At 47.1% G+C, this 21,103-nt stretch overlaps 2 protein-coding genes and 1 long non-coding RNA gene across 4 annotated transcripts in view; 1 reads left to right on the top strand and 2 right to left on the bottom strand.

The window, feature by feature from the left end:
* Nucleotides 1-12,699, bottom strand: part of LOC146423756 (integrin alpha-D-like) — a 47,113-nt gene extending 34,414 nt beyond the window's left edge. The window contains exons 1-8 of the mRNA XM_085044441.1: nt 12,610-12,699; nt 10,470-10,587; nt 7,314-7,417; nt 5,730-5,794; nt 4,469-4,583; nt 3,004-3,134; nt 1,655-1,800; nt 753-906 (exon numbers count right to left, since the gene is read on the bottom strand). Coding sequence (XP_084900567.1) covers nt 753-906; nt 1,655-1,800; nt 3,004-3,134; nt 4,469-4,583; nt 5,730-5,794; nt 7,314-7,417; nt 10,470-10,587; nt 12,610-12,643 — 867 coding nt within the window. The 5' untranslated portion in view covers nt 12,644-12,699. The remainder of the gene's footprint in view (nt 1-752; nt 907-1,654; nt 1,801-3,003; nt 3,135-4,468; nt 4,584-5,729; nt 5,795-7,313; nt 7,418-10,469; nt 10,588-12,609) is intronic.
* A 1,749-nt stretch (nt 12,700-14,448) lies between these two features.
* The window catches only part of LOC146423751 (translational activator of cytochrome c oxidase 1-like), a 28,557-nt gene continuing 21,902 nt past the window's right edge, over nt 14,449-21,103 (top strand). For both annotated transcript variants that reach the window (XM_085044494.1, XM_085044493.1), the window contains exons 1-3: nt 14,449-14,979; nt 17,988-18,097; nt 20,279-20,403. In XM_085044494.1, coding sequence (XP_084900620.1) covers nt 14,610-14,979; nt 17,988-18,097; nt 20,279-20,403 — 605 coding nt within the window. In that variant the 5' untranslated portion in view covers nt 14,449-14,609. The remainder of the gene's footprint in view (nt 14,980-17,987; nt 18,098-20,278; nt 20,404-21,103) is intronic.
* On the bottom strand, nt 16,728-17,153 carry LOC146423755 (uncharacterized). Its single transcript, XR_014847341.1, has 2 exons — nt 17,103-17,153; nt 16,728-16,808 (listed from the first exon to the last, which is right to left on the bottom strand). It is a non-coding gene; the product is annotated as an uncharacterized LOC146423755 (long non-coding RNA).

The raw sequence follows: 21,103 nt of genomic DNA, 5'->3' as shown, positions 1-21,103 counted from the left end.
TGGATGGACAGGTGGATAGGTGGACAGGTGGGGTGGATGGACAGGTGGACAGATGGACAGGTGGACAGGTGGACAGAGGGAATGGACAGATGGACAGGTGGGATGGATGGATGGACAGGTGGATAGGTGGACAGGTGGGGTGGATGCAGAGATGGACAGGTGGACAGATGGACAGGTGGACAAGATGGACAGGTGGACAGAGGGAATGGACAGATGGACAGGTGGGATGGATGGACAGACAGGTGGCATGGAGAGATGGACAGATAGACAGGAGTTGGGATGGATGGACAGATGGACATCAGATGGCCAGAGCTGGATGGACAGAGCTGGATGGACACTTGGCTGGACAGAACCATGAGATGGACAGAGCCGTTGGATGGACAGAGCTGGATGGACAGAGCTGGATGGATGGACAACACTGGATGGGTGGACAGATGGACATCGGATGGACAGAGCTGGATGGATGGACAGATGGACATTGGATGGACAGAGCTGGATGGACACTTGGGTGGACAGAACCATGAGATGGACAGAGCCGTTGGATGGACAGAGCTGGATGGATGGACAGATGGACATTGGATGGACAGAGCTGGATGGATGGACAGATGGACATTGGATGGACAGAGCTGGATGGATGGACAGATGGACATTGGATGGACAGAACTGGACGGACAGAGCTGGAAGGACACTGGACACCACCATGGACACCACCATGGCCACGGCCTGACCGCTGACCACGGCCGGTCACTCACCCCGATGGCGTAGCGAGTGACCGCCATGGCCTCGGCCTCGGGGATGACGTCCGAGTACTCGAGGTCATCGCCGAACTTCTCGCCGTCGGTCACCACGATGAGGACGCGGTCAGCGGCCGGCCTGGCGCCGTGGCTGGGCTGGAACATGTCCCGCCTGCGGCCACAAGATGGCCGCTGGTCAGTGGTGGTCAGTGGGAGTGACCACTCTGAGAAGGCCAATGGGCATTGGGCACAGGGAGTGGTCAGTGGTGGCCAAAGGGGTCAGGGTGGCTGGAGGGGTCAGCATTGACCAGCAGTGACCAGCAGTGTCCGGAGCACTCAGCAGTGGTCAGCAGCAACCAGCAATGGTCAGCAGTGTCCGGAGCACTCAGCAATGACCAGCAGTGGTCAGCAATGGTCAGCAGTGTCCGGGGCACTCAGCAATGGTCAGCAGTGCTCAGCAGTGACTAGCAGTGGTCAGCAGTGACCAGCAGTGACCAGTAGTGTTCAGCAGTGACCAGCAGCGGTCAGCAGTGACCAGCAGTGACCAGCAATGACTAGCAGCGGTCAGCAGCAGTCAGCAGTGGTCAGCAGCAGTCAGCAGTGGTCAGCAGCAGTCAGCATCAGCAATGGTCAGCAGTGTCCGGAGCACTCAGCAATGCCCAGCAGTGCCCAGCAGTGCCCAGCAGTGCCCAGCAGTGCCCAGCAGTGGTCAGCAATGACCAGCAGTGCCCAGCAGTGCTCAGCAATGACCAGCAGTGACCAGCAGTGACCAGCAGTGTCCAGAGCACTCAGCAGTGGTCAGCAGTGCCCAGCAATGTCCGGAGCACTCAGCAGTGCCCAGCAATGGTCAGCAGTGCTCAGCAGTGCCCAGCAGCGCCCAGCAGTGTCCGGCAGTGTCCGGCCGGCCGGCGGTCACTCACAGGACGGTGCGGATGGCCGTGGCCGTGCGCGTGGTGCTGCCCAGCTGCCGGACGTTCCGCACCAGCTGCTCGACGTCCGGAGAGTTCCGGAAAGTTCTGAAGTCGAAGTGAACTTGGACGGTGTGGGAGAACTGCGTGAGGGAGAACTGCGGGGAGCGGTCAGTGGTGTGAGTGACCACTGATGGTGTGACCAATGGTCATTGGGGTCAGCGGTGTGAGAGTGACCACTGCTGGTGTGACCAATGGTCATTGGGGTCAGCGGTGTGGGAGTGACCACTGCTGGTGAGACCAATGGTCATTGGGGTCAGCGGTGTGAGAGTGACCACTGCTGCGGTCATCATAGTGACCAGCGGTCATTGGTCAGCGGTGTGGGAGTGACCACTGCTGGTGTGACCAATGGTCATTGGGGTCAGCGGTGTGGGAGTGACCACTGCTGTGGTCATCATAGTGACCAATGGTCATTGGGGTCAGTGGTGTGGGAGTGACCACTGCTGGGGTCATCGTGGTGACCAATGGTCATTGGGGTCAGTGGTGTGGGAGTGACCACTGCTGGGGTCATCATGGTGACCGATGGTCATTGAGGGGTCAGCGGTGTGGGAGTGACCACTGCTGCGGTCATCATAGTGACCAGTGGTCATTGGGGTCAGTGGTGTGGGAGTGACCACTGATGGGGTCATCATAGTGACCAGTGGTCATTGGTCAGTGGTGTGGGAGTGACCACTGCTGCGGTCATCATGGTGACCGATGGTCATTGGGGGCTCAGTGGTCAGTGGTCAATGGAATAAACAACCCCAAGATGACCAATGACCACCAGGTGGTCCATGTTGATGGAGTTGACCCTCCCAAGATGGCCGGTGGTCATTGGGTGGTCAGTGTGGTGTGGGAGTGACCAGTGCTGTGGTCATCCTGGGGTCATTGTGGTGACCACTGGTCATTGGGGGGTCAGTGGTGGTCAGTGGTCAATGGAACCAACAACCCCAAGATGACCAGTGGTCATCAGATGGTCAACACCGATGGAATCAACTCCCCCAAGGTGACCAATGACCACCAGGTGGTCATCAGCAACACCATCAGCCCCCAAGATGACCACCAGCCCCAAGATGACCACCAGCCCCAAGATGACCAATGACCATCAGGTGGTCAACACTCAACACCAATGGACTTGACCCACCCGAGATGACCACTAATGGCCCCAAATGACCACCAATGATCCTGAGATGACCACCAATGGCCCCGAGATGACCACCAATGGCCCCAGATGACCACCAATGGCCCCGAGATGACCACAAATGACCACCAATGGCCCCGAGATGACCAATGGCCCCCTGCTGACCACGAGTGGACAGTACCTGTGCGTCGGCGCCGCGGAATCGCCGGATGACCTCCGAGATGAAAACCTTCATGGTCTGGAAGTCGTGGTCAGCGATGGAGCCGGAGCCGTCCATCAGGAACGCGATGTCCAGCGAGCGCTTCGGACACTCTGCACGGACAGATGGACATTGTGGGGATGGACAGATGGACAGATGGACAGATGGACGGACAGCCGGAGCCGTCCATCAGGAACGCGATGTCCAGCGAGCGCTTCGGACACTCTGCACGGACAGATGGACATTGTGGGGATGGACAGATGGACAGATGGACAGATGGACGGACAGCCGGAGCCGTCCATCAGGAACGCGATGTCCAGCGAGCGCTTCGGACACTCTGCATGGATGGACAGATGGACATTGTGGGGATGGACAGATGGACAGATGGACAGATGGACGGACAGCCGGAGCCGTCCATCAGGAACGCGATGTCCAGCGAGTGCTTCGGACACTCTGGACAGATGGACAGGTGGATGGACAGATGGACATTGTGGGGATGGATGGACAGATGGACAGATGGACAGATGGACAGACGGACAGACAGCCGGAGCCGTCCATCAGGAACGCGATGTCCAGCGAGCGCTTCGGACACTCGGGGTGGACAGATGGACAGATGGACAAATGGACATTGTGAGGATGGAGGAGAAGATGGACAGGTGGGATGGATGGACAGATGGACAGGTGGACAGGTGGACATGTGAGATGGACAGGTGGGATGGATGGACACCATGGGGTCAGGGGTCAGGGATGGACAGATGGACAGATGGACAGGTGGGATGGACAAACAGCCGGAGCCGTCCATGAGGAACGCGATGTCCAGCGAGCGCTTCGGACACTCTGCACAGATGGACAGATGGACAGATGGACATGTGAGATGGACAGGTGGGATGGATGGACACCATGGGGTCAGGGATGGACAGATGGACAGAAGGGATTGGACAGATGGACAGGTGGGATGGATGGACAGCCAGAGCCATTGATGAGAAACGCAATGTCCAGTGAGCACTTTGGACACTCTGGGTGGACAGATGGACACAGGGGATGGATGGATGGACAGATGGACAGGTGGGATGGACAGAAGGACAGGTGGACAGGGGGGATAGACAGGGAGAATGGACAGATGGACAGCCGGTGGACAGGTGGGATGGATGGACAGGTGGACAAGATGGATGGATGGACAGGTGGACAGGTGGGATGGACAGCAGGTGGACAGGTGGACAGGTAGAGGGACAGATGGAATGGATTGATGGATGGACAGATGGACAGCTGGACAGACGGACGGCGGGACAGCTGGATAGGCAGCTGGGTGGACAGCTAGCTGGACAGACAGCTGGACAGACGGACGGATGGACAGCTGGACAGACAGACAGCTGGACAGCTGGACAGACAGATGGACGGACAGACAGCTGGACACCTCCCCGGCCGCTCCGGCCGGCCGCAGCCCCACCTGGGAAGGTTTCCGGAAGGTTCCTCAGCGGCCGCAGCTCAGAGTCCAGCTGGACACAGAAACCCTTCAGGTGCACATTGAGGCCACACTGCTGGCGGGAGCGCGGGCCGCAGGCCTGGGGGCAAAGGGCAGCATGGGGTCAGCCTGGGGTCAGTGTGGGGTCAGCCTGGGGTCAGTGTGGGGTCAGTGTGGGGGCAAAGGTCAGCCTGGGGTCAGTGTGGGGTCAGCCTGGGGTCAGTGTGGGGTCAGCGTGGGGGCAAAGGTCAGCCTGGGGTCAGCCTGGGCTCAGCCTGGGGTCAGCATGGGGTCAGGGGGGTAAAGGTCAGCGTGGGGTCAGTGTGGGGTCAGCCTGGGGGTCAGAGGTCAGCCTGGGGTCAGCCTGGGGTCAAAGGTCAGCCTGGGGTCAAAGGTCAGCCTGGGGTCAGCGTGGGGTCAGCATGGGGTCAGTGGGGTAAAGGTCAGCGTGGGGTCAGCTGGGGGTCAGAGGTCAGCCTGGGGTCAGCCTGGGGTCAAAGGTCAGCCTGGGGTCAAAGGTCAGCCTGGGGTCAGCATGGGGTCATTGTGGGGTCAGTGTGGGGTCAAAAGTCAGCATGGGGTCATCATGGGGTCATCTTGGGGTCAAGAGGTCATCGTGGGGTCATCGGCCTCAGTTTGACCCCCAAAAAAGGCGATTTTGGGTTCAATTTCATCAAAAATCAGCAATTTTGGGTTTGGTTTGACCCCAAAAAATGGCAAATTTGGGGCGAAATCCCCCAAATGTCACCAAAAAATCCCAAATTCTCACCTCCCCCTCCCCAAAATCTCCCGATTTCACCCCAATTTGGGGTTTGTGACCCAAAATCACCCAAATTTCCCAAATTCCCCAATTTCCCCCCAAATTTCTCGAATTCCTCAAATTCCCCAAATTCTCCAAATTCTCCAAATTTCCCCAAAAATCCCAAATTTCCCAATTTCCTCAAATCCCCCAATTTCCCAAATTTCCCCCAAATTTCTCGAGTTCCCCAAATTTCCCCCAAATCCCCCAAATTTTCCCAAATTCCCAATTTTCCCTCAAATTCCAAATCCCCCAAATTCCCAAATTTCCAAATTGACCCCAAATCCGACTTCAAAATCCCAATTTCACCGCAAATTTCCCCAAATTTCTCCCAAATTTCCTGAATTCCTCGATCTTCCCAATTTCCCCCAAATCCCCCAAACCCCCCAAATTTCCCAAATTTCCCAAAATTTCCCAAAATCCCCCAAATTTCCCCCAAACCCTCACCAGCACTCCTCCCTCTCCAGCCGCCAGCGACAATCCCAGCGAGGCGTTCACTGCTCCGGGGGGTCCTGAGGGGTTTGGGGGAAATTCGGGGAATTTTGGGGCTTTTTGGGGATTTTGGCATTTTTGGGGATTTGGGGAATTTTTTTGGAGTTTTTTTGGGGCTTTTTTGGGGTTTTTTTACATTTTTTGGGCATTTTTTGAGGTTTTTTATTGTTATTTTTTGGGGTTTTTTTTAGATTTGGGGAAATTTTTTTGGTGGTTTCTGCGGGTTTTTTGGGGATTTTTGGGGTTTTTGGGGATTTTTCCATTTTTTGTGGATTTGGGGAATTTTTTTTGGTGTTTTTTGCAGGGATTTTGGGGCTTGGGGGTTTTTTTGCATTTTTTGAGGTTTTTTATTGTTGTTTTTTGGGGGTTTTTTTGTAGATTTGGGGAATTTTTTGGGTGGTTTTTGAGGTTTTTTTGGGGGTTTTTGGGGCTTTTTGGGGATTTTTTGCATTTTTTGGGCATTTTTTGAGGTTTTTTATTGTTATTTTTTGGGGGTTTTTGGTGGTTTTTGAGTTTTTTTGGGGATTTTTGGGATTTTTTGGGTTTTTTGGTTTTTTTGGGGATTTGGGGAATTTTTTTGGGTGTTTTTTGCAGGTTTTTTTGGGGCTTTTTGGGGGTTTTTCACATTTTTGGAGGTTTTTTATTGTTATTTTTTGGGGGTTTTTGGTGGTTTTTGAGGGTTTTTTTGGGGATTTTTGGGGCTTTTTTGGATTTTTTTTGTGGATTTGGGGAATTTTTTTGGGTGTTTTTTGCAGGTTTTTTTGGGGCTTTTTTGGGGTTTTTTTGCATTTTTTTTGCATTTTTTGAGGTTTTTTATTGTTATTTTTTTGGGTTTTTTTGTAGATTTGGGGAATTTTTTTGGTGGTTTTTTGAGGGTTTTTTTGGGGATTTTTGGGGTTTTTTGGGATTTTTGGGGTTTTTTGTGGATTTGGGGAGATTTTTTGGTATTTTTTGCAGGTTTTTTTGGGGCTTTTTGGGGTTTTTTCTGGGTTTTTCTGCAGTTTTGGCCAAATTTTTTGGTGTTTTTTGCAGGTTTTTTGGGATTTTTTGGGCAGTTTTTGGGGGTTTCTGTTGTTGTTTTTGGGGCGTTTTTGGGTCTCCAAATTTGGGTTCCCATTTTGGGATTTTTTTGGGGTTATTTTTGCATTTTTATGTGGTTTTTTTGGTGGTTTTTTTGGGGTTTTTAGGATTTTTTGGGTGTTTTTCAGGGGGAGGGGATTTGGGTTTTTTGGGGTTTTTTTTTGTTCCAAATTTGTGGATTTTCTTGAGGTTTTTTTGGCTTTTTTAGGGTTTTTTTGGTTTATTTTTCAAGATTTTTTTTTCAGGTTTCTTTCATTTTCTTTCCCTTTTTTTGGGTTTTTTTTGGGGTTTTTTTTGTTTATTTTTCAGGATTTTTTTTCTTTTTTTTGGGTTTCTTTCCCTTTTTTCCATTTTTTTGGGGTTTTTTTTGTTTATTTTTCATGGGTTTTTTTCTTTTTTTTGGGTTTCTTTCCCTTTTTTCCATTTTTTTTGGGGTTTTTTTTGGGGTTTTTCTCTCACCTGTCACTGGAACCTTCCGGCAATTTCCAGACCTGAAGCTGCAAAGGTAAATCCCACCTGAGGAGTTCTGACTTTGCTGCTCCAGAGGAGCTCCGACCAGCAGCCTGGGGGAAAAACCAAAAAATTTGGGGTTTTTGGGTTATTTTGGGGCTTTTTGGGGTTTTTTGGGATTTTTTGGGATTTTTTGGGATTTTTTTGAGATTATTTTTGGGGCGTTTTTTGGGTTTTTTTGATTTTTGGGGTTTTTTTTTGGGATTTTTGGAGTTATTTTGGGGGTTTTTGGGGTTTTTTGGGGTTTTGGATTTTTTGGGATTTTTTGGGGTTTTTTTGAGATTATTTTTGGGGCGTTTTTTGGGTTTTTTTTCATTTTTTTGGGGTTTTTTTGGGGATTTTTTGAGTTATTTTGGGGGTTTTTGGGGTTTTTTGGGGTTTTTTTGGGATTTTTTTGGGATTTGGGGTTTTTGGGATTTTTTTTGGTTCTTTGGGGTTTTTTTGATTTTTGGGGTTTTTGGGGGTTTTTTTGGAGTTATTTTGGGGGTATTTTTGGGGTTTTTTTGGGTTTTGGAGGTTTTTTGGGATTTTTTGGGATTTTTTTGAGATTATTTTTGGGGTTTTTTTGGGGTTTTTTTCATTTTTTTGGGGTTTTGGGATTTTTGAGTATTTTGGGGTTTTTGGGGTTTGGGATTTTTGTATTTTTGGGATTTTTGAGATTATTTTGGGGACTTTTGGGGTTTTTCTTATTTTGGGGGGGTTTTTTGGGGGATTTGGAGTTATTTGGGGGGTTTTGGGGGTTTTTTGGGGTTTTGGAGGTTTTTTGGGATTTTTGGGGTTTTTTTTTAGATTATTTTTGGGTTTTTTGGTTTTTTTTTCATTTTTTTGGGGTTTTTTTGGGATTTTGAGTTATTTTGGGGGTTTTGGGGTTTTTGGGGTTTTTGGGTTTTTTGGGTTTTTTTGATTTTTTGAGATTATTTTTGGTTTTTTGGGTTTTTTTTCATTTTTGGGGTTTTTTCGGGGGGTTTTGGGGTTTTTTTGGAGTTTTTGGGGGATTTTTGGGGTTTTGGGGTTTTTTGGGATTTTTGGGATTTTTTGGGTTTTTTTGGGGTTTTTTTGGGATTTTTTTGGGGTTTTTAGGGGTTTTTTTTGGGATTTTTTAGGGGTTTTTTTGGGGATTTGGGGTTTTGGGAGTTTTTTGAGGATTTTTTGGGATTTTTGGGATTTTTTTGAGATTATTTTTTGGGTTTTTTTGGGGTTTTTTCATTTTTAAGGTTTTTTTGGGGATTTTTGGATTATTTTGGGGGTTTTGGGTTTTGGAGGTTTTTCGGATTTTTTGGGGTTTTATTTTTTGGGCGTTTTTGGGGTTTTTTATTTTTGTTGGGTTTTGAGTTATTTTGGGGTTTTTGGAGTTATTTTGGGGTTTTGGGTTTTTTGGGGTCGGAGGTTTTTTATTTTTGGGGTTTTTTGGGGTTTTTTCATTTTTGGGGGTTTTTTTGGGGTTTTTGGAGTTATTTGGGGTTTGGGGTTTTTGGGGTTTTGGAGGTTTTTTGGGATTTTGGGGTTTTTTTGAGATGATTTTGGGGTTTTTTGGGTTTTTTTTCATTTTTTGGGGGGTTTTTTTTTGATTTTTGGAGTTATTTTTGGGTTTTTGGTGGTTTTTTTTGGTTTTGGGGTTTTGGGGATTTTTTGAAATTATTTTTGGGGTTTTTTGGGAGTTTTGGGGTTTTTTGGAGGTTATTTGGGATTTCTTTTTTTGGTTGTTTTTTAAGGATTTTTTTTTTTGTTTTTTGGAGCTAATTTGGGGTTTTTTGAGATTTTTGGGTTTGTTTTTGGGGTTTGTGGGGTTTTTTTGGGGGTTATTTTTGGAGTTTTTGGGATTATTTTTGGGGTTTTTTTCGGGTTTTTTTTGGTGGTTTTTTTGGGAGGTTTTTGGGGTTATTTTTTGAGGTTATTTTTGGGGTTTTACTTGGGTTTTTTGGGGGTTTTTGGAGTTTCTTGGCGTTATTTTTTGGGGTTATTTTTTGGGGTTTTTTGGTGTGTTTTTTGGGGTTATTTTGAGGTTATTTTTGGGATTATTGGGGATTTTTTGGGGTTATTTTTTTAGTTTTTGGGATTATTTTTGGGGTTATTTTGGGGGTTTTTCGGGGTTTTGGGGTTATTTTTTGGGTTTTTTGGGGTTATTTTTGGGGTTGTTTTTGGGGTTATTTTTGGGTTATTTTTTGGGCTTTTTTTGAGGTTATTTTCTGGGTTATTTTTAGGGTTTTTTTGGGGTTATTTTTGGGGTTATTTTTGGGGTTTTTTGGGGTTATTTTTGGGGTTTTTTCGGGGTTTTTTGAGAGGTTTTTGGGGTTATTTTTGGGGTTATTTTTGGGTTTTGGGTTATTTTTAGTTTTGGGGTTATTTTGGGGGTTGGGATTTTTTTGTTTTTAGGGTTATTTTTAGGGTTTTTAGGGTTATTTTTGGGGTTTTTAGGATGATTTTTAGGTTTATTTTTGGGGTTTTTAGGATTATTTTTGGGGTTTTTTGGGTTATTTTTGGGGTTTTATTTTAAGGTTGTTTTTGGGGTTATTTTTGGGTTTTGTTTTGGGGGATTTTTTGGGCTTATTTTTGGGTTTTTGGGGGTTTTTGTTTTGGGGTAATTTTTTGGAGTTTTTTGGGCTTATTTTTGGGGTTATTTTTGGAGGTTTTTTGGGTTATTTTTGGGGTTATTTTTGGGATTTTTTGGGGTTATTTTGGGGTTACTTTTGGGGTTATTTTTTGGGTTTTTTGTGGGTTTGTTGGGGTTATTTTTGGAGGTTTTTTGGGGTTATTTTTTGGGATTTTTTGGGGTTATTTCTAGGGTTTTTTGGGGTTATTTTTGGGGTTATTTTGGGTTATTTTTTGGGGTTATTTTTAGGGTTTTTTTGGAGTTCTTTGGGGTTATTTTTGGAGTTTTTTGGGCTAATTTTTGGGGTTATTTTTGGGTTATTTTTGGGGTTTCTTGGGGCTATTTTGGGGGTTTTTTGGGGCTATTTTTGGAGTTTTTCAGGGTTATTTTTGGGCTTATTTTTGGGGTTATTTTTGGGATTTTTTGGGTTATTTTTGGGGTTATTTTTGGAGGTTTTTTGGGTTATTTTCCAGGATTTTTTTTGGGTTATTTTTAGGATTTTCGGTGTCTCTCACCCTCCGTCGCCGCTGTCCCCAAAAGCCACCAGGGAAGTCCCAAAAGCTGCTTTGGGATCTCCTGGGAACACTTTGGGGCTCTGCAGGTCCAGCCAGGAGCCTCGGCAGGAGCTCAGCGCTGGGAAAATGGGGAGAGAAACCGGGAAAACGGGAAAATTGGGGAGAAAAACCGGGAAAACGGGGGAAAAATGGGGAAAACGGGAAAATTGGGGAGAAAAATGGGAAATTATGGGGGAGAAATGGGGAAAATTGGGAAAAATGGGGAAAAAATGGGGAAATAATGAGAAATAATGGGAAATAATGGGGGAAAAATGGGGAGAAAAATGGGAAAATTGGGGGGAAAAATGGGGAAAACGGGAAATTTGGGGAAAATTGGGGAAAAATGGGGGAAAAATGGGGAAATAATGGGAAATAATGGGGAAAAATTGGGAAAATTGGGGAAAATTGGGAAAATTGGGGAAAATGGGAAAATTGGGGGAAAAATAGGGGAAAAATGGGGAAATTGGGAAAATTGGGAAAAATGGGAAATAATGGGGGAAAAACGGGGAAAACAGGAAAATTGGGAAAAATGGGGAAATTGGGAAAATTGGGGAAAAAAACAGGGAAAAATGGGGGAAAATTGGGAAAATTGGGGGGAAATGGGGAAAATAGTGGGGAAATAATGGGGAGAAAAATGGGGGAAATGGGAAAAATGGGGAAAATTGGGAAATAATGGGGAGAAAAACCGGGAAAACAGGAAAATTGGGGAAAAATGGGAAAAAATGGGGAAAATATTGGGGAAATAATGGGAAATAATGGGGAAAGAATGGGGGAAAAAACGGGAAATTGGGAAAATTGGGGGAAAAAACAGGGAAAAATGGGGGAAAAATTGTGAAAATTGGGGAGAAATTGGGAAAATTGGGGAAAATGGGAAATAATGGGGAGAGAAATGGGGAAATAGTGGGGGAAAACCCGGGAAATTGGGAAAATTGGGGAAAAAAAACAGGAAAAATGGGGGAAATTGGGGAAAAATGGGAAATAATGGGGAAAAATTGAAATAATTGGGGAAAAATGGGAAATAATGGGGAGAGAAACCAGGAAATTGGGGAAATTGTGGAGAAAAATGGGGAAATTGGGGAGAGAAATGGGAAATAATGGGGAGAGAAATGGGGGAAATGGGAAAATAATGGGAAAAAATGGGGAAAATGGGGAGAGAAACAGGGAAATTGGGGAAAAAAGGGGAAAAATGGGGAAAATAATGAGGGAAATGAAGGGAAAATGGGGAAAAATTGGGGGAAAATGGGGAAATTGGGAAAACATCTAAAACACGAATTCTCCCCTCCCCGAAATTTCCTGATTTTCCCCAATTTGGGGGTTCGAGAGCCAAAATTTCCCCCCAGACAGCAATTTTTGGGGTGAAATCTCCCAAATTCCACCCCAAAAGCCACTGATTGGATTTTGAGATCCCAAATTTCCCCCAAAAAAGGTGAATTTTGGAGCTCAGCACCCCAAATTTCACCCCAAAACCACCAAGTTTGGGTTTCGAAATCCCAAATTGCACAATTTCGGCTCTCAAAACCCCAAATTTCACCCGAAAAGCAGAAATTTTGGGTCACCCTGAGGGCTGGCTGAGCCCAACCCCCCCGGGGAGCCCAAAAATCCCCAAATGACCCTAAAATGACCCCAAAATGACCCCAAATTACCCCAAACTCCCCCAGGTGACCCCAAATTTCCCCCAAATTACCCAAAATTACCCAAAATTTCTCCAAAATTTCCCAAAATGACCCCAAATTTTTCCCCGGATTCCCCTCAAATCCCAAATTTCCCCATCCCCCAATCCCCCAAATTTTTCCCAAATTTCCAAACTCCCCGAATTTTCCCAAAATCACTCCAAATTCCCCAAACTTCCCAAAATGATCCCAATTTCCCAAATCTCCAAATTCCCAAATTTCAACTCCCCAAATTTTGCCCGATTTCCCCAATTTTTCACAGATTTCCAAAAGGACCCCCAAATGACCCCAAATTTCAAATTTCGCCAAACTTCCCAAAATCACCCAAATTTCCATCAAATTTCCCCAAATTCCCCCAAATTTCCAATACTTCAAACTCCCCCAAATCCCCCCAAAATCCCCAAATTTTCCCCAAAATCCCCAAATCCCACCTGCCCCCAGCAGCAGCAGCCCCCCCAGCTCCATCTCTGTCCCTCCGGAGCCCCAAAAATAGCGGAAGTGGGTGGGGGAGGGGCGGGGGGGGGAGGGGCAGGAAGGGCGGTGGGGGAGGGGCGGGCGGGGCTGACCGCGGTGACGTCATCGGCGGAGCTGGGGGAGGAAGGGGAACTGCGGGGGGGGGAGGGGCGGGGGGGGGGATGGGCTGTCCGTCTGTCCGTCCGGATTGGCCAAATGTCCGTCTGTCCATCCCCTTGTCCAGCTGTCCATCTCTCCGTCCTTCCGGTCCATCCTCCTGTCCAGCTGTCCATCTGTCTGTCCACCCCAAATGTCCAAACGTCCATCTGTCCATCCATCCATCCGTCCGTCCCTCTGTCCATTTGTCCAGCTGTCCATCCGTCCGTCTGTCCATTCCTCAGTCTGTCTGTCTGTCCATTCCTTCTGTCCATCCATCCCAATGTCCATCTGTCTGTCCATCTGTCCATCCCAGCTGTCCATCTCTCCATCCTTCCTGTCCATCGTCCTGTCCATCTGTCCATCCATCCATCTATCCATCCCTCCTGTCCATCTGTCCATCTCTCCATCCTTCCTGTCCATCCTCCTGTCCAGCTGTCCATCTGTCTGTCCATCCCAATGTCCATCTGTCTGTCCAGCTGTCCATCCTGCTGTCCACTCATCCCTCCTGTTCATCTGTCCGTCTGTCCACCTTGTCCATCCGTCCCTCCATTCCTTCTGTCCACCTGTCTGTCCACCTGTCCATCCCAATTCCCCTTGTCCATCTGTCCATCTGTCCATCTCAACTGTCCATCTGTCCGTCCTGCTGTCCACCTGTCCATCCCACCTGCCCATCCCCCATTCCTCTGTTCATCTGTCTGTCTGTCCATCCTCCCCTCCCCCACCCCACCCCACGCCCACTGACCAAACCCTGTGACCAAACAGTGTGACCAGGAGTGACACTGAGTGGACAACTGACCAACTGACCAACTGACCAACTGACCACACCCACTGACCACACAGTGTGACCATGAGTGACACTGTGACCGGAAACTGACCAACTGACCACACCCACTGACCAACTGACCACACCCACTGACCAGTGTGACCATGAGTGACACTGAGTGGACAACTGGCCACACCCACTGACCAGAGAGTGACCAGAGAGTGACCAGGGAGTGACCACACCCAATGACAGGAAATTGCCCAGACACTGACCAGACACTGACCAACTGACCACACCCAATGAGCAAACATTGTGACCATGAGTAGACATGAGTGGACAACTGACCAGAGAGTGACCAGATACTGACCAGAGAGTGACCAGAGAGTGACCAGACACTGACCAGAGAGTGACCAGATAATGACCAGACACTGACCACACACACTGACCAGACACTGACCAGAGAGTGACCAGAGACTGAGTGGACAACTGACCAGACACTGACCAGAGAGTGACCAGACAGTGACCAGAGAGTGACCAGATAATGACCAGAGACTGACCAGATAATGACCAGACACTGACCAGACACTGACCACACACACTGACCAGACACTGACCAGAGACTGACCACACCCACTGACCACACCCCTGACCGGACCCTGAGTGGACACTGAGTGGACACCGTGACCCTGACCGGCCACAGTCCCCAAACCCCCGAAAAGGGGGCGTGGCTATTCAAATCACCTCATTACCCACCCTCAGCCCCGCCCCTCCCCCCCTCCGGTGTCTTTATTTCCCTAAATCGCCTAATTATGCAAATGAGCTCATTAACATCCCATTTCCCGCTTTATTTGCATAAAGGGGCGTGGCTATGCAAACCAAGCGCGATGACATCACCTTTATGCTAATCTCGCTGTCAATCCCCGCGGCTGGGGGCGTGGTTATGCAAATACACAACCAACAGCCAATCAGAAGGGCGGGTTTCCGGGCGGTGGGCGTGGTTATGCAAATCGCGTTGTCTCCCGCCGTGCCCCGCGCGGCAGAGCCGGGCTGACCATCATGGCGGCGCTCAGCGGGCGGCTCTCCGCTCCGGGGAGATCCTGTTGGTTCCTGAGCCACTTCGGCGCCCCAAACCTCCCGAATTCCCCCCATTCCTGCCTCCCCCGCCCCGCGAAACCCCCGAACTCCCCGCCGAGCCTCCCCGCGCCGCTCCCGCCGCTCTCCCGCTGCCTCTCCACCCTCCGCGGCCTACCCCGGGCCGCCGATCCCCGGCCTCGCGTAGTTCTGCCGCCCGGGCAGGGCGAGGCGCGGCGGGGCATGGCCGGCCACAACCGCTGGTCCAAGGTGCGCAACGTGAAGGGGCCGCGGGACGCCGAGCGCAGCAGGACCTTCCAGCGGCTGGCGCAGATGCTGCGGGCGGCGGCCAGAGGTGTCGCGATATGAATGGGAATGTCGCGATATGGGTTTGGGAATATCGCGATATGGGTTTGGGGATATCGCGATATAGAGCGGTGGGGGGAGCGGGGATATCGCGATATGGGACAGGAGGATTCCCAGTTCTCTGGTTTCCCCGTTTTCCCGAGTCCTTATTTCCCTGTTTCCCTCATTTTCCCGATTTTCCCAAACTTCTCGTTTTTTTCCCCAAAATTCCCATTTTTTCCCCAAATCCCCATTTTTCCCAAATTCCCGTTTTTTCTCCAAACTCCCCATTTTTCCCAAAATCCCTGTTTTTCCCCCGATTCGCATTTTCCCCAAATTCCCATTTTTTTTCCCCAAATTCCCGGTTTTTCTCCCAAACTCCCCAAATTCCCGTTTTCCCCATTTTTTCCCCAAACTCCCATTTCCCCCAAAATTCCCATTTTTCCCCAAGTTCCCGTTTTTCTCCCAAACTCCCCAAATTCCCATTTTCCCCAAAATCCTGGTTTTTCCCCCCAAATCCCCGTTTTTCCCAAAATCCCATTTTTCCCCCCAAACTCCCATTTTCCCCAAAATTCCCATTTTCCCCCAAACTCCCCATTTTTCCCATTTTTTCCCAAATTTCCCATTTTTCCCCCATTTTCCCCAAACTCCCCATTTTTCCCAAATTTCCCATTTTTCCCAAAATCCCCATTTTTTCCCCCAATCCAGCCGGCGGCGCTGACCTGTCCCTTTTTCCCTAAATCCCCATTTTTCCCATTATTCCCAAATTCCCCATTTTCCCCCCAAAATTCCCATTTTCCCCTCAAATCCCCATTTTCCCCAAAATTCCCATTTTTCCCCCCAAATCCCAGCTGGCTGCACTGACCCGTGCTGTTTTCCCCAAACTCCCAAATTTCCCATTTTTCCCAAAATCCCCGTTTTTCCCCCCAAACTCCAGCCGGCGGCACTGACCCGACCCTTAACCCCAAACTCCCAAAATCCCCATTTTCCCCAAACTCTCATTTTTTTCCCATTTTTACCAAAATCCCCATTTTTCCCCCAAACCCAGCCGGCGGCGCTGACCTGTCCCTTTTTCCCCAAATTCCCAAATTCCCATTTTTCCCAAAATCCCCGTTTTTCTCATTTTTCCCAAAATCCCCATTTTCCCCCAAAATTCCCATTTTCTCCAAAATCCCCATTTTTCCCCCATTTTTCCCAAATTTCCTATTTTTCCCCCAAACTCCAGCCGGCGGCACTGACCTGACCCTTAACCCCAAACTCCCAAAATCCCCATTTTTTCCTCATTTTTCCCAAACTCCCCATTTTCCCCAAACTCTCATTTTTTCCCATTTTTCCCAAAATCCTGGTTTTCCCCCCAAACCCAGCCGGCGGCGCTGACCCGACCCTTAACCCCAAACTCCCCATTTTCCCCAAATTCTCATTTTTTCCCATTTTTCCCAAAATTCCCGTTTTTCCTCCCAACTCCCCATTTCCCCCCAAATTCCCAAATTTCCCATTTTTTCCCAAAATCCCCATTTTTCCCCCCAAATCCCCAAATTTCCCATTTTTCCCAAATTTCCCGTTTTTCCCCCCAATCCAGCCGGCAGCGCTGACCCTTCCCTTAACCCCAAACTCCCAAATTCCCATTTTTTTCCCATTTTTCCCAAATTTCCCATTTTTCCCAAAATCCCCAAATTTCCCATTTTTCCCAAATTTCCCATTTTTCCCAAAATCCCCAAATTTCCCATTTTTCCCAAATTTCCCATTTTTCCCAAAATCCCCAAATTTCCCATTTTTCCCAAATTTCCCATTTTTCCCCCAAATCCAGCCGGCGGCGCTGACCCGACCCTTAACCCCAAACTCCCAAATTTCCCATTTTTCCCAAAATTCCCATTTTTCCTCCCAAATCCCCATTTTTCCCCAAAACTCCCCAAACTCCCCAAATCCCAAAATCCCTGTTTTTCTCCCCAAACTCCCCATTTTCCCCAAACTCCCATTTTTCCCAAAATCCCCATTTTTCCCCCCAAATCCCAGCCAGCGGCGCTGACCCGTGCTGTTTTCCCCAAACTCCCAAATTTCTCATTTTTTCCCCAAATCCCCGTTTTTCTCCCCAAACTCCAGCCGGCTGCACTGACCCATCCCTTAACCCCAAACTCCCCATTTTCCCCATTTTTTCCCCATTTTTCCCAAACTCCCAAATTTCCCATTTTTTCCAAAATTCCCATTTTTCCTCCCAGCTCCCCATTTCCCCCCAAACTCTCATTTTTTCCCATTTTTCCCAAAATCCCCATTTTTCCCATTTTCCCCAAATCCCCATTTTTCCCAAATTCCCCATTTTTCTCCCCAATTCCAGCCGGCGGCGCTGACCCGTCCCTTAACCCCAAACTCCCATTTATCCCAAATTTCCCATTTTTCCCAAAATTCCCATTTTTCCCAAAATCCCCATTTTTCCCCCCAATCCCAGCCGGCGGCGCTGACCCTTCCCTTAACCCCAAATCCCCAAATTTCCCATTTTTTCCCAAAATCCCCATTTTCCCCAAACTCCCCATTTTTCCCAAATTTCCCATTTTTCCCAAACTCCCAAATTTCCCATTTTTCCCAAATTTCCCGTTTTTCCCCCAATTCCAGCCGGCAGCACTGACCCGTCCCTTAACCCAAACTCCCAAATTTCCCATTTTTCCCAAAATCCTGGTTTTTCCCCCCAATTCCAGCCGGTGGCACTGACCTGTCCCTTTTTCCCCAAACTCCCAAATTTCCCATTTTTCCCAAATTTCCCATTTTTCCCCCAATCCCAGCCGGCGGCACTGACCCTTCCCTTAACCCCAAACTCCCCATTTTCCCCAAATTTCCCATTTTTCCCAAAATCCCCGTTTTTCCCCCCAAATTCCCATTTTCCCCAAATTTCCCATTTTTCCCAAAATCCCGGTTTTTCCCCCCAAAATCCCCATTTCTCCCGTTTTTACCCCAAACTCCCAAATTTCCCATTTTTCCCAAAATCCCCATTTTTCCCAAATTCCCCATTTTTCCCCCCAAATCCAGCCGGCGGCGCTGACCCGTCCCTTAACCCCTCGCTGGCCGCGGCGCTGCAGCTCTGCAGGTCCCACAACATGCCCAAGGCGTCCATCGAGGCTGCGATCCGACCTGCCCAGGTGGGAAATTTGGGGGAAAATTTGGGATTTTGGGGATTTTGGGAAATTTTGGGGGAATTTTGGGATCTTCAGGACCTCAAAATACCCGAAAATCCTGGGAAAAAATGGGATTTTTTTGCGATTTTGGGTGGATTTTGGGGGTTTTAAATGGGATTTTAATGAGCATTTTGGGATTTTTTGGGGGGATTTGGGGATTTTGGGAATTTTTGGGATCTCCAGGACCTCAAAATCCCCGAAAATCCCCCAAATTTTGGGAAAAAAAATGGGATTTTTAAGGCAATTTTGGGGGATTTTAATGGGATTTTGGAGCTTCAAGGGGGAATTTTGGGGAATTTTAAGGGAATTTATGAGAATTTTGGGGGAATTTGGGGAAATTTTGGGGATTTTGGGACCTTCAGGACCTCAAAATACCCAAAAATCCTGGGAAAAAAAGGGATTTTTTGGTGATTTTGGGTGAATTTTGGGGGTTTTAAATGGGATTTTAATGAGCATTTTGGGATTTTTTAGGGGGATTTGGGGATTTTGGGAATTTTTGGGGAATTTTGGGATCTACAGGACCTAAAAATCCCCTGAATTTTGGAAAAAAAGGGATTTTTAAGGCAAATTTGGGGGTTTTTAATGGGATTTTGGAGCTTCAAGGGGGAATTTTGGGGATATTTTGGGAATTTTGGAAAATTTTGGGGATTTTGGGATCTTCAGGACCTCAAAATCCCTGAAAATCCTGGGAAAAAATGGGATTTTTTGGCGATTTTGGGTGGATTTTGGGGGTTTTAATGGGATATTTTTGAGAATTTTGGGATTTTTTGGGGGGATTTGGGGATTTTGGGAATTTTTGGGGAATTTTTGGGATCTCCAGGACCTCAAAATCCCCGAAAATCCCCCAAATTTTGGGGAAAAAATGGGATTTTTAAGGCAATTTTGGGGGTTTTTAATGGGATTTTGGAGCTTCAAGGGGGAATTTTGGGGATTTTTTGGGGAATTTTGGAAAATTTTGGGGATTTTGGGATCTTCAGGACCTCAAAATACCACAAAATCCTGGGAAAAAATGGGATTTTTTGGCGATTTTGGGTGGATTTTGGGGGTTTTAAATGGGATTTTAATGAGCATTTTGGGATTTTTAGGGGGATTTGGGGATTTTGGGAATTTTTGGGGAATTTTGGGATCTGCAGGACCTCAAAATACCCAAAAATCCCCCAAATTTTGGGAAAAAAAATGGGATTTTTAAGGCAATTTTGGGGGTTTTTAATGGGATTTTGGAGCTTCAAGGGGGAATTTTGGGGAATTTTAAGGGAATTTATGAGAATTTTGGGGGAATTTGGGGAAATTTTGGGGATTTTGGGATCTTCAAGACCTCAAAATACCCAAAAATCCTGGGAAAAAATGGGATTTTTTGGCGATTTTGGGTGAATTTTGGGGGTTTTTACTGGGATTTTGGAGCTTCAAGGGGGAATTTTGGGTAATTCTGGGGGAATTTTGGGGAATTTTGGAGAATTTTGGGATCTCCAGGACCTCAAAATCGCCAAAAATTCTGGAAAAAAAATGAGATTTTTATGCCAATTTTGGGTGTATTTTTGTTGGTTTTTGGTCATTTTAAATGGGATTTTCATGGGATTTTCATAGGATTTTGGGGTGAAATTCTCAGAAATTCCAAATTTTCCCAAATTCTCCGTTTTTTTCCCCCCCCAGGACCCAAAATCCCAGAAATAAAGCGATTTTTTGGGCTATTTTATGGTGATTTTTGGTGTTTTTTGGTCATTTTAAGTGCCATTTTGGTGGGATTTTCGGAGGATTTTTGGGGTGAATTTCAGCAATTTTGGGATTTTCCCAAATTCCCAATTTTTCTCCCCCCAGGACCCAAAATCCCAGAAAAAAAGTGATTTTTATGCCAATTTTGGGTGTATTTTTGGTGTTTTTTGGTCATTTTAAGTGCGATTTTCGTGGGATTTTCGCAGGATTTTTGGGGTGAATTTTGGCAATTTTGGGATTTTCCCAAATTCCCTGTTTTTTTCCCCCCCAGGACCCAAAATCCCAAAAAAAAGCAATTTTTTGGCTATTTTATGCCAATTTTTGGCATTTTTTGGTCATTTTTAATGCAATTTTTGTGGGATTTTCGCAGGATTTTTAGGTGAAATTCTCGGAAATTCCAAATTTTCCCAAATTCCCCGTTTTTTTCCCTCCCAGGACCCAAAATCGCAGCTGCTGCTGGAGGTCAGAGGTCCTGGAGGTTCAGCTTTGCTCCTCGAGCTGCAAACGGAAAATCCTCGGCGGAGTCAGCAGGAGCTGCGCGGGATCCTCAGCAAATTCGGGTGAGAAAACACGGAATTTGGGAAAAAACACGAAATTTGGGAAAAAACACAAAATTTGGGCAAAAAACCCCAAAATTCGGGTGAGAAAAACCCAAAATTTGAGTGAGAAAACACCAAAATTTGGGAAAAAACCACCAAATTTGGGGGAGAAAAACCCAAAATTCGTGGAATCCTCAGTAAATTTGGGTGAGAAAACACAGAATTTGGGCAAAAAACACCAAATTCGGGTTTGGGACCTCGAAATTTGGGTTCGGGACACCAAAAAATGGGTTAAATACCCTAAAAAATTGGGAAAATACCCCAAAATTCGGGAAAAAAACCCAAAATTCGTGTGAGAAAATGCCAAATTTGGGAAAAAAACCACCAAATTCGGGGGAAAAAACCCAAAATTTGGGAAAAAATCACCAAATTTGGGGAAAAACCCCCAAAATTCGGGTGAGAAAACAGCAAAATTTGGGAAAAAACCATGAAATTTGGGTGAGAAAAACCCAAAATTCGCGGGATCCTCAGCAAATTCGGGTGAGAAAACACGGAATTTGGGGAAAAAACCCAAAATTTGGGAAAACCCTCCAAATTCGGGTGAGAAAAACCAAAAATTTGGGAAAGAAACCACCAAATTTGGGAAAAAACACGAAATCCGGGGGAAAAAACCCCAAAATTCAGGTGAGAAAAACCTGAAATTTGGGAAAAAACCCCAAAA

This window comes from Lichenostomus cassidix, unplaced genomic scaffold (assembly GCF_008360975.1).
Source record: "Lichenostomus cassidix isolate B80296 unplaced genomic scaffold, HeHo_3.0 HiC_scaffold_36, whole genome shotgun sequence".
NCBI lineage: Eukaryota > Metazoa > Chordata > Aves > Passeriformes > Meliphagidae > Lichenostomus > Lichenostomus cassidix.
Note: the sequence above shows the minus strand (reverse complement) of the source record. Positions and strands in the feature narration are given on the sequence as shown.